The sequence below is a fragment of the Calidris pugnax genome, unplaced genomic scaffold (genome assembly GCF_001431845.1).
Source record: "Calidris pugnax isolate Ruff unplaced genomic scaffold, ASM143184v1 scaffold24, whole genome shotgun sequence".
Taxonomy (NCBI): Eukaryota; Metazoa; Chordata; class Aves; order Charadriiformes; family Scolopacidae; genus Calidris; species Calidris pugnax.
Genome location: NW_015090922.1, coordinates 18,380,054 through 18,393,247, shown reverse-complemented (window position 1 = coordinate 18,393,247; position 13,194 = coordinate 18,380,054). Strand labels below are relative to the sequence as shown.

The 13,194-nt window shown below is 36.4% G+C and overlaps 1 protein-coding gene across 2 annotated transcripts in view; it reads right to left on the bottom strand.

Annotated features, from left to right (window-relative positions):
- The window catches only part of HEATR5B (HEAT repeat containing 5B), a 54,745-nt gene that overhangs the window by 27,544 nt on the left and 14,007 nt on the right, over window positions 1-13,194 (bottom strand). For both annotated transcript variants that reach the window (XM_014951035.1, XM_014951036.1), the window contains exons 15-22: window positions 12,374-12,549; window positions 11,017-11,122; window positions 9,223-9,413; window positions 7,497-7,656; window positions 5,994-6,183; window positions 4,483-4,652; window positions 2,503-2,647; window positions 1,417-1,656 (exon numbers count right to left, since the gene is read on the bottom strand). In XM_014951035.1, coding sequence (XP_014806521.1) covers window positions 1,417-1,656; window positions 2,503-2,647; window positions 4,483-4,652; window positions 5,994-6,183; window positions 7,497-7,656; window positions 9,223-9,413; window positions 11,017-11,122; window positions 12,374-12,549 — 1,378 coding nt within the window. The remainder of the gene's footprint in view (window positions 1-1,416; window positions 1,657-2,502; window positions 2,648-4,482; window positions 4,653-5,993; window positions 6,184-7,496; window positions 7,657-9,222; window positions 9,414-11,016; window positions 11,123-12,373; window positions 12,550-13,194) is intronic.

Here is a 13,194-nt window from a genome sequence, read left to right as displayed (position 1 = left end):
AAAAAGTAGTTTATGGCAGCCAAAAACGTGGTTAAACTTTAAAAAAAAAAAAAAAAAAAAATCTTTTCTCCAAGCGTGTTTCCCGTTTTCTAAGTGTGCTGTGAGATTTCATTTCAGAAAATAAAAATACTTCAGGGATGACATTAAAAAAACTAATCCAAACAGGGACAAAAAACAACTCACCAAACATGCATATACACTTCTGCTACTCAGAAATGAGACCATTAAGTCACATTTGCAAGGTCTAAACTAGCAAAATGCCAAGATACTGACAAAAAAAAATTCTGGCAATAATTAGAGGAGAACGAGAAGAAATTATTGCAAGGGTAACTCACCCCAACTAAGGCATGTTTCTTAGAAAGTCTAAATTTAAGCAACTGAAGAGCCAAGACATTCAATAAAGAGAGAAAGAGGCTATGGCAAATCAAACATGGATGAAGCCAATTCACAACAAGAGTGTTTTGAGAAGGCATCCAGGACCTCATGTCGCCGATTTGTAAATCTCTGCTTTAAAAGCAAACCAGATTTTGTTCATATGCCAGTTAGCTGGATCAAAGGAGCTCAAAATGAAGTTGCTGGATTATTAAAATACTGACAGAAATTTATTTAAATGTGGTTCTCCTGGAGATTATTTCACCTACTAATAAATAAATAAGAGACTGGACAACCACGTTAAAAACTTGAAAAACCCATCCCACATGAAATAAGAAAAGGACGTGCCAACTTCGAACTCAGGAAATGAGGTCTTTTTCACTGGGCAGATATATGGTAGCTGCACTGCATAAAGAAATCATTGGTAGCATTACTCATCAGTAAACATAAAGCTGGCAACATTTAGAAAGAGCTTCAGGATGAACTCGCAGTATGCCAATAAACAAGAATAAATGCAAAGGAAATGAACAGAATCTGCGTCACAACCATCCTACAAGCTGAAAAACAGGGTCTCAGAGGACAAGATCTTTGCAAACAAGTCTGCAAGGCTGAACAGGCAGCAAAAGTTTCATCACCATGGCAACCCATCATCACATCAGTAACTCACAAAACCTCATGAAAGAAAGCTCACAGTGTGCACAGCACTCTTCCTTCTGTATGGTCCTGAGGTATAAAGGCTAAAAAGAATATGTCTGCTTTCACTAAGGTACTGAAATGTCAGAGTAATAATCACACTGCTTCTCCACTGGAAATCCTACTTTAAGGCAGTTAACTTTTTAATTTTAGAAGTGGTATTTTAAGACTTAAAATAACATTGATGATTTCTTTTTTCTAAGCAAGTTTTCATGCACTATAACCAAAGTTCTATATACAATATAAGCTATATCTTAACTAGGATAAAAGACAAGCTCCAAACAAATATTGCCAGAAGATGCTAATATTAAGAACTTACTGTCATTTATGTGAACACTACAGAACACTTACCACTAGAAGCTGCAAGGACATCCTTACAAAGCATTAGCCAGTGAGAAAGGTTTTCTACCGCTAGCGATGAAAGCATATGTCCCAGAGTATCGTGGATATCTGAGCACAACTTCCGATCAGTCTCCCGATCCAGCATTCCAAAAAGGACACCTTCCAGGCCTGTCTCTGTTATATTAACCCCCTGATGCCGGGAATGAGCATCTCGCCGAGAACCAGCTCCTGGAGCAAAAGGATTCATATCTGCAAAACAGCAACAAGAAATCTTTCCTGAAATCGGTAACTCAGTTTTAAAATTTGGAATAACAGCCTAGAATTGGACATTGTGTTTTTGTGTGTGTATAGTTCAGGCAATGATACACCAAGATGTTACTGAATTTCTTTTAAATTAACACTAGAAAGATTTTAATCCAGCAATTCATTTAATTTACTTTCTGCAAGGCAAATAACACCTAGGGGGTATTACTTTAAAAGAAAGAATATCTGTCTCTCTCCAAGATAGAGACTCCATGAATGTGTAAAAAACCCTAACAGTACTGGACTCTAAAGAATATTTCCAGAGACAGACTTAACTGGTGTGATTTAATACAAATAGGCTTATGATTCTCTGTTTGTATGAAGACTGCTGATCAACACTGTTGAGCTTCCCATTTTCAGAATATAATGATACATGTAAGAATTGAGACTGCCAGCAAAGTCCACAGGCTTTGCAGACATACTGCTGACAGAATATAACACCACAAGGCATCTCAATCAAACAGCATACAATTAAGTAATTTTTTGAAAGAGCAAGACTTAAAATACCAGGAAAACTGCAAAAAGTTTCCACTGCATGTGTACTGCATTCCCCATTTGATTGCCAGTCTAAATGGGGCACAGAAGTTTAAGTCTGAGCTTTACAAAAAGTTAAATTATAAATGTAAATCAAGGAGTAAGCAGGGATGTGGCCAGAATTTACTGGAGCTGGAAGGGATAGGTTTAGGTTTTTTATTCTGTTGTTGGGGGAATTCTTGATTTTGTATTTTTCCGCTCTCCGAAGGCAAACCACACTCAACTGTTACAAAAAGGCCACATGAAAGAAATACTTACTGATGCCACTGTTTTCTTTGTCTCCAGCATTTTTTGCTAAACTCATGGCATATTCACATACTTCTGCTGCTTCCCTCTGAGCAAGCTGTCGTAAACATGCAACTGCAGCCCGACGAAGCAGCAAGTGGGAGCTGCACAAATGAACCTAAAAATCAGAACCATTACAGGCAAGTGAACTGCTGCACCCCCGTATCAACAAATCAGTGCTGCTAAGGACAACAACATTCTACTTTTCAATTACATGCTCATGTGTGAGCTGCTGGCTACCAAGCTTTTTACAAGACCTTGAAAGTTCAGAAGTAAGCATTTTTTGTAATGTAAAAATATGAAAATAAAGCTGACATTTACAGAGCTGACAGCTGTTATCTGGTTAAAGAAGAGCGAGCTTAATACTAGAACTACTGTGCTAGTGTGATTTAGACTAATTATACTTTCCAATCTGTTACACCCTTCAGTATTACTCAACCTCATATTCTGTTATAGCTGTAAATTCCAGTCTTTTAAACAAAAAGGTCATTTTAAACAAAAACCATCATAAGGTGCACCACAGCTATAACAAAAACTTCTATTTCAAACCTGTTCTAGAATTTATAGCATAAGTTTTAATAAGTGCCTCTCAACAACAAAGCTTCAGATTTCTTGCTAACCGACATGAGCTTCTAATTCCTTGTAAACCACCTCAGAGTCCAAGCAAATATTTTTCTTATAGAAGAATTGTGCATGGTCTCCCTTTTCCTGCGAGGAAGTAGCTACACAGAAAACTGTATGTTTTTCCACACTGGAAGAGATGAGGAGTGCTCTTTAAGAAACTCTGATTCTTTATTTACCCTGGGGAATTTGTTTTTAATAAACCAAATACACATTTGCTTTCTCAGTATTAGGTTATTATGTGGATGGAAATTGCTTTCCTAAATGAAAGGGTTGTATAGTTTATAAAGCATTTTAACAGTAGATCTTTATTCCACATATGAATGTACAACGTCTTAGTCCTGAAAAAACAAGCTGATTTTAAGCACCTTTAAATATCACACTGAAGTTGTTCTAATGGAACTAAAACACAGAACATTTGGGGGATGTAATTAATGGAAAGAGTATTGCACATTTTAAGTTACACAACAAACAACTAGGGGTTATGAAACCACCAGGGCAGGGGGAAGCATGTAACAATAAGAGGATGCCCGAGGGAAAGGCTGGATGACAGACCAAGAGAAAGGTCCAGTGCTGACGTAAGTAGGATCGCACTCCTTCAGGTAAGACAGAACCACCAGTTCCACAAAGAATGACACAAAGAACTTTGCAAGACATCCAACAGCCATTATGGAGAGGCTTTTCAAATTTCTCAGTATTGGACTAACTGAACCCTCTAAAAAACAATTTTAAAAACAGTAATAATAATTTAAAAAAACCCCAAAACCAAAACAAGAACCCACACCAAAATGCACACCCGGACACAAGACCCTTCCTGGTATAGCTGTATTTGGTATGCCTTGGGTTCCAGCCTCTGCCTCACTTCCAGGCTGAAGCCAGGACTTGCTGACAGAACACTAACGGAGGGAGAAAACAACACTAACAGCAGCAGCACAAGAATTTGATCGTCAGCATCTACTATGCTGACAGTGCTAAAATAAATCCAAAATCTCCTAACTTTCCCCAGCTCATTCACTTCCCTCTGTGCATGCAGTTGGAGAAAATTGAGTGTTTCAACATCTGTTGAACTCAGCCATATTAGATAGAAATGCTTGCTATCTTGTGCTATCTAGGCTGAAAGAGACTCTGATCCTATGACTTCAATTCAGCCGGCATTCTGAAAAGATCTAAAATGGCTTGGGGATAGGCATCCTTTTACTGCACTCCAGTGTTTTTGCAAATGTGACTTATTACATATGGGTATCCTTGACATCTTGCTAAGTGCTTCCCCTGTCCTCTGCTAAGCACATACATCAAACTCTGAGGAACAAAAGGGATGCATTTTGTACTCACACAAAGGCTGGGAACCAGACTGGACAGGTTGACATGCCGTGGTGCAAACATATGAAGCTGCTGAAGGCAGGATATGGCAGCTGCCTGAACAAGCGAGTCTGAGTGGTCTTGTGTGATTGCACATCCCACCAAACAGGAAGAACGGATTGTTGAAATTGTAGCTCCATTACCTAATGATGTAAGACAATATCCTTAACACGGCAAAATTTTTCCATGACAACTGCAGACTAAACATTCGAGAAACAAGAATTTTTACTGCTTCAAAGTTCACAGATTAACATGCAACTCTTCTGAATTCCTACCGCAAATTAGTATCTACACAACATCAAAGAAACACTACAGAGTGTTTCAATATCTCTTTTTAGCTCAATTAAACAATGTCCTGACCAAATGAAATTTTGCATCAAGAATCTTAAGCTAGAAATATTTTAAGAATATCTTCCAAGGAAATGAAATCAGTAAAATTATCTGAATTTTAATTTTGAAAGTCTCTTTCATTCTATACATACAGGCAAGATTTCATGCACTGAACCATTTCCTGAAATCTCAGGTAACAATTAAGCTAGCACACACATAGGCAAGAGATTTCAGTTAGCTCCATTAAATGAGTTGCACTGCTCTAATAGGACAAGAATTCAAAAGAACAGCATTTAATTTGAAAAATAATCCCACTGTATTTTAAGAATTAACCTGCATCAGGTTTATAAAACTCTTGAATTACAGAAAAATGTACCCTGCAGAAGATGTTCTACGTAAGTTATTTAAAAAGTTAATGTCACATCAAATCAAAAGGTTAACACGCAGCATGCAGATACACAAGTTCAATTAAACCATCTAGAAATTTTTCATAACTAGAAATTTAAGTCCAGTTAGAGCTAAAATTTCACTAGTGGCTGGCACTTCATTACTGCATCAAAGACCATTCCATAAATATTCCTAAAAATTCCAGTTAGACAAATTTACAAATCTGTGGTTTTGCCATCTGAGACATAGAATTTCAGATAAAGTGTTTGGCATGACAAGACCTTATTCTCTAAAGTAAGGTACCATGAATATCAAGAGCAAGTGGAAGTAAGTTATAGTTCACAACATTCAACGATGTTAAATTTGGGCTCTTACCATCAGTTAATAATAAAATCAGCACGTTTTGAAAAAGCAGAGGAAAAAATCTTGCCTCTTGCCCCACCTCTACACAAAAATATATGGGGCAAAACATGCAGTAAGAGTGGTTTTCATCTTTTACCTACCATGCAAATTTGCCATTAGCCAGAACACCATACATCACTGCAACTTCTTTATATAAACCTCAAACTGCAGTCAAAAAAACCCCAAGCAATAATAAGTAGGATCAGAAATGAGGATGCTTGCAGAATTGTAACTGAACTTGTCAAGACTGACCCCCCACCTGCCACTGCAACAAAAATTTATTTTCTTCCTTTTTCTGATTGTTATATATTTTCTTTACACAAGTTAGATTTTTTTTTTTAATTTCTCTTCAAATTCCCACTAACCTTGCAGCTCAGGCCCAACAGTAGTTATTATAGCTCCAAGACACCGGCCTAAGCACTGATGTACTTCCGTATGCGATGGTGGAACAGTTAAGAGCAGAGTAAGAACTAGAGAAAGCGTTGGCTCCACATATCCCCGGTACATTGGTCCACTAGAATCTACTATCAAGGCAAGCGAATGGAGAGACCAGGTCTATCAAAAAAACAAAGGAATATTTTTCAGCAATATATTTAAGAAATTTAAACAATTTTGTATACAAACTGAGTCTAGCTCTGTACGTCCTTGCTTAAACATGTTTACTTAGCTACTCTGACTCCAGAAGTTTTTCAAAGGCCTCAGAATCTCAAGAAATCACCTGGGAGTTTAAATATCTCTGGCATACTCCTTGAGTATCAACAGTTTTGTGGACAATAGAGATGAAGATGACAAAGACATTGAGCAAAAAATGGTTAAACACTTTAAGGAAGAAAAATATAAACACAAACAACACACCTACTTAAAAACAACAGAAAGAAGAAGAGTGACTCTTAAGACAGGAGAAAGAGAGAATTATTTCACCGTAAAACTGGATGTAGGGTCTGAAATGGACAGTTGACAAAGTTCTTAGTGGTGAGTGTCTTTGACATTCCAGTAAAAACTGATTTTCATGACAAGCTGAAAGGTTCACATGCATTTTCTAATTAATTTTCTTATTAGGGGATGCAAGAGAAGCATTAACACTAGCAATCATGTAACTACCTCTACAGTTCTAACCAAATGGTAGCACATTATAGCTTATCCTTTCATTCCTGCAGATTTCCATTACTTGTATTCCCATACAGTTTCTGTGCATCCACACTGATCTAGTGAGGGATGAGATCTAAAAGCTTCGCTTTTCACAGTGTCTGGTATAAGTCTCAACAGAAAATAAGGCCACTATGCAAGTTCCACCTGGGCTTCTCCTTTATACTTCAAATTTTTTTCACAAAGCAGTAACTGTTACCATTTTGGTTTTTTAAAGGGATGGTACACAACTACATGCCTGCAAATCACTCAAACATGAAGTAAGTTACACGTGCAAACTGAACTTTGTCTTACCCTAAATAAACTAGGGAAATTTACAAGAGAGTTGAAATTGTATTTATAGGTTATGATTTTTTAAACATTATCTCCAAACAAAACTAGGCTTGTCTTCCCAAGTGCCAATCTTGATTATTTTGATTTTTTTTTTCGTTGCTTTGAGGAAAAGAAATAAGGATGTACTCTATAACGCTTGTCAGTCTGAATTAATGCAACCACTTGCAACTGCCTCCCTAACAGTAAGGTTACATTTTAATTGCAGTACACATTTAGGATTCTGTACTGTCAGACTTTATAAGGAAAGTTCCACTTTCTTCATGCTCCCTGGCACATGCTACATCCATATGATTTGGCTTACATGTGACAATCTCTATTAAAGAACATCTGAACAGGTAGTTTTAATCCTGAACATTTTTAAACAGTTTTGTGGTGATTGTGTTTTTTACCTGAACTTCAGGAGAGGTCCCATCTTGTGCCAAAGCCAAGAGAATACTGACGCTAGTTTTCAGATGCTGTCCAGAACCAATTCCACCAACATACCGATGGAGACAGCCCAGAGCCAAAGAATGGCCTGTTCTTGATACAACATCTCGAGCAGATTTTAACCTATCAGTGTTTAGATAAAAAGAAAACATGCAATTTACTAAGTTTGTTACAAAGAACCCTTCAAGTACCATAACAGTGTAAACGACTAAGAAATTTGCAGGCCACCTTACAAGATCTCCAGAAGCCTTAACAATAAAAACAAAACCAATGTATTTAATCTATACTGCTATTAAACTGCATTACATATAAAACAAGTAAAAAAAAAAAAAATTAATAGTTATTTTCTTTCTTCCTGGTCAGAACTTGACACTTTAGATGAAGAATAGTTCTGGAAGTGAAAGAATATAGAAAAGCACCTATTGTTTACCAATGTTTCACAGCAGACTAATTTAATAATCAGAAAAGTCATTGCTAGACCACTGCAATGAAAAGGATTCAAAAATGGAAAAATGACAACACATATTGAGAAATCAAAAAGAAATCTACAGCTGTGTCTTCCACTGCAAAGTCAACTGAATAATTTTTTAATATGGCTGTTTTTTTCTCCAGCTGAGTTTTATGACTTTTCAAATAAAGCTTTTTTTTTTTTAATAGTGTTTTATTAATGAAGCTGCAACAGAATGAACAGCATTCTGAATAGCATAGTTGTTTGAAGCAGTGACTTGTTAAGTATTTTCCACAATACTTCTGCTTCTGAACGCATGTCACATACATAACTTTAATTTAAACCTTCTCAGTGGTGGTGAAGAGAGAGAAAATAAAGATATCCTAATTAGAACAAAGAAAGATAAATTTCTCCCTGCCCCTGGTTGTCCGTGTGTGAGAGGCAAACATGCTCTTCACCAGTGAATAACTAAATGCAAATCTCAAACAGAAAAAAAATTACTTGACAGTGTCAACAGACTGGCAACCATGAACAACTTCAATCCTAGATAAGAAACCAAGGAAATAGTTCCAGTACTAGAAATTCAGTGAAGGACAGTGAAGATGAGGCATTTTATTACAAGATGAAATTATGGGAAAAATCAAATTACCCAGAGGTAGAAGAGCTGGACTGAGGCTATGTGCATGCAGCCTGGCCAGCCAAAAACATGGGCTGCAGCCCTGAGGCAGGTGCACTCTGATTCACAGATAGGATGATGTCTTAAATTAAAGCTGAAAATTGGGAAACATGTTGTCTTGTTAGATCTACCAGACATCTTTCTAAAGACCTGAGATTAACAGCAGAATATGGAAAAATATTCTGGCCATTAGATAGCTTAAATCCATATGTAAAGATAATGTTTTGATGAAACAGAACTATTATCACACAAAATTCATATTACATACACACTTAGTGGAAGCTACATTTATCTGTCTGAAGCAGTTTGGTCACCTTAAGTAACTCATCAAAAACTATTCATTGGTATTATTTCACATTCCAAGTAGTTTAACAGCTTGGCTTTTATTCCTGGAAGAATCACATGGAATAAATCAAAAAGAGAAGACTCCGTTTGTTATATCTACATAATCATAGCAATCCAGTATGAAGAGACTAGACTAATCAATATGGCATTTAACAGCAGAATCTTCATAACTACGTTAAATTATAGTTCTATTTCCTTTTCTGAATCAAAACCAACTTACTTATCAAAACTGTACTGAGCCATTCTAGCAATGAAAGAGGCTTCTCCAACCACTTGAGCCATTCTGCCAAGAGCTTCGCCTGCTGCACATCTCAAAATAGGGTTAGGATTATCAAGGGCTCCCATTACCAGCGTCAGAGCAGATTTGCGAACTTCTTCTGGTCCTAACGTGCTTTTATTCTCAGCTAAACCCTACATGAAAAAAAGAAATATGAAAAAGCATTCCAAAGCAGGAGAAAAAGGGAAGATATATGAGCAATTTTACTATATTTGAGATCTTAAATTAAAAACTATGGAGTTTTACTTTTGTTTAAATTTGTGGTCATTTATCCTAAAATATACTAGTTGAAAATATTTACAACTCAAAAGCAACAATATACTCAGTCTTATGTTTGCCAACACTACCTATTTCGCATACAGGAAGACCTGTTGCACCAGTCTCTTACCAAACATATTACAGTGCTACACGCACCCTAGTGCTACCAAATCTGAGACAGCTTCATGCAGACACTCCAGAAAAAAAGAGAAGCTTTAAAGTCTAACTGCAACATCTTTCTGTCAGACAGGAAAACCACAATTTAGTTAGTTACATTTCTGTAATAATTACCTAAATCAAAGACATTTTAGGTATATTAAAATATTTTTTCTTAATCACATGTTTGCAAACATTTATACAGCCTGTTATGTGAACATTTTACAGAACAGTAACACTAAATACTGCTTCTGCAGCTTCCTTGGCTCCCATATTTCATTAATAGCACATCACCTCTCACTACTACTTTCAAGAAGTCTTTTACTTTGGGAAAAATAATTAAACACATGTAAAGTACAAACACTGCATGTATTATAGAGCAAGAAGTTGACGACTCTACAACAGATACACATTTTCTCTTCTGAAGTCCTCATTTCAGCTCTTACAATTTTGACAATTCTCTGACAATTTGGTATGGTATTGGAAATTCCATGCTGTCCTGGTTTGAGGTAAAATAGAAGCAACTTTCTGTTCAGTGATTTTACATCTTAGCTATGCCTCTTCTGCTGTCCTGGTTTGAGGTAAAATAGAAGCAACTTTCTGTTCAGTGATTTTACATCTTAGCTATGCCTCTTCTAACTCTCTGAAATTAAGAGCCTATTGTGCAGAAAAATGTATAAACAGAAGACCTGTGTTTATAGTTCACTGTTCCACAAAGCCTTGAGGCAATGCAAGTCACTGAAACCAGGTATTTCTCAGGAATATTATCTGTGACTTGCTGTCTAGCTTCCTGACTCAATAGCATGAGGTTGGACGTCCAAGTGTAGATAGAGAACACAGAGCTGTAACTAAAATCAGTGGGACTGGATGTCAGCATCTAGAATTCTATGCAAATTTCTTATTTAGAGAGTCTAAAGAAGAAAAAATTAAGACATCCAAAGTGGAATTTTTGTTTCTATCCCCATGAGACTCATATCTGCACTATAATCAGACATGAGGTTTTTTTTGAGTACATATGAAAAAATACTTAAATCCATGAGTACAGTGCAAATAAAACTACAGAATTGAAAAAGAAAAAAAAAAAAGATAAGCCTGAACACTATAGAATGCTGAGTACATAAGCCTCATATATTCTCTATACTGACACATGCGCATGGGAGCTCATGCTAGTATCTGAAAAAAATACAATTTGGGGATTTTCGAACTTTTGAATCTTTAACTAGTAACTTTAGTGATGTTCTTCTAACCGCCTTTTTTATCAAATAAAAATCAATTAATCAAAGTGCTGAACTTTGGCATCCATTGAAAGTTTACACATTTTACCTTCAAGGCGCTAAGAACAGCAGTAAAGATATTAAGCTGCACAGCCTGCTGGCGAACACCTTTAGCCTGCTTGACACATTCAGCAAAGTGATCCAACATCTGTAATCTAAAACAAAGGAGAGAACATCATTTAAGTGACATTGGTTCAAAATACAAACTAAAACACAGAATGTAAAAAAAAAATAAAAATATAAAAATCACACAACAAAAGGGCCTTCTAAGTTCAGTCACAGAATTTATGCTTCAGGGGCTGCAGAAGATATTAAATTTAGATAGAAAGGGTAACGTTACTCTGAATGTCACTTTGCTGGGTTTTTTTTAGCTCATCCACAGATGTCTACTATCCCTTTTGAAGAAAACACCACCACGAGGAAGTGAGTCTCCAGATACATTTGGCTGTATAACTAGAAAGCTATGAGGACAAGAGTGGAAAAATGCTGCTTCTCCACTACCACTCAAAATAGTGTCATTCTCCATACCTCTTTTTATTATTCCTATTGTTTTCCCCATTTAACCTCTATTTTTCCATCCATTTAACCATGCCAGGAAGTGTTACTGGGAGGAGGAGTATTCCCCAGAAGATACCAAGGAACATAATGAATAATCTGCATTCTTAACTACTTGGCAGTTCCCCAGCCAAATCTTCCCACAGCTAACGACAGATATAGCATTGCAAGCCAGCCTCAAGTCTATCCTGCACTTACTGCAAGATGAGATTGACTGCTAGGAAAAAACTGTTCCCATCAGGATCGTACTGAAGGATAATTTTACTTTGAAATGCGTCGTAGAGCTGCTTTCAGTCTGTGTTCAGTGACAAATTAGCTAAACTGAATGACAAAAGTAGTCCTGACAACTCATAACTCTGCAATGGTAATGTGGAACACAAAGGAAAATTAACTGAATTTCATTCCCTCTTTTTCATCATGCATAAGATCATTTGCTGAGTATAAATCAAATGGTCTAACTCAAGGAAGCCAATGAAATTCAATGGATGCTATTGCTATGTTTTTAAGGCTGATTAGAAGTTAATTGCAATGGATATTTTTGCAGGAAATTTTGGTTGCAGAGATGTTACTACTGTTAAATGCAGTAAGAGGAGAGAATAATCCAGCGTCCACCTCTGAACTCTAAATCTTCAAAACTGATAAAACTGAGGAAATCACCTTATTTCTAAACTGAGTAGACATGTTCTGGAATTCTGAGACACAATGAATAGCAAATACCGAATTCCGAATTTAAAGACATTCGATATTAAAGTAGATTCTTATTTCAAGACAAACAAACAAACAAAACCCAAAACATACTATCCAGCAAACAAGGAATTTGATTCTGAAATTGAACAGTCTTGTAAACTGACCTATGTTTGTAAGAGACATGAGGAAAAACCACACCGAAGAGAGCCACAGATGCATCGATGACGGATACTCCTAAAGGAAGGGGACCAGGTACAGCTTCACCAGCGGGGATGCGCAAATAAATAGAAGATGGGTCGTGTTCCAAAGCACCGCTTCCAGACGCACTGTTTGGCTGAAGCTGCAAAATGCCACATAATATGAATACCTCTGAATATATCCTCACACATAAGATTTGGAACTAGAGATAACAAAAAAAACAGTAGCTTGCAATAGCTTAGAACAACAGAATAGCTTGCAAACACCTGCAATTGCAGTGTCCCTCTGCACTCGCACACTAGAATATAAAGGGCCAGTTAAATCCCAGAGGGTCACAGCAGTTAACAGCTGGATAAATGCAAAAACCATCAATCCTAGTTGTAAGAGATGGAAATTAGAGAAAGGAGATTAATTCTGGTACTAATAGTAGCTTCTGAATCACTGACTACAATGTGACATTTCAGAAAAAAGGTTATTTGTTCACTCTGTGTTTGAGCATTGAACTACAATACAGTATATTAAATCATCAGTTTTGGCTGTAATGAATCCCTACAAAGAAAGATATAGAAATAATACGAAAATTAGTAATATTCCTATTATCATGAAAATACTTCCTAACCATCATTCTTTCAGGAAACACAATTAAACAATCTACTTTTTCTGAAGAAAAAGTTATTTTGATAACTTTTTAATTATTTAATCATGAAACAAAATCAGAATCTAGTTGCTCCGTGCTCTTCTTAAAAGAAATCCTAGTTGCCAAAAATTGGGAAAGTAAAAACAAGAC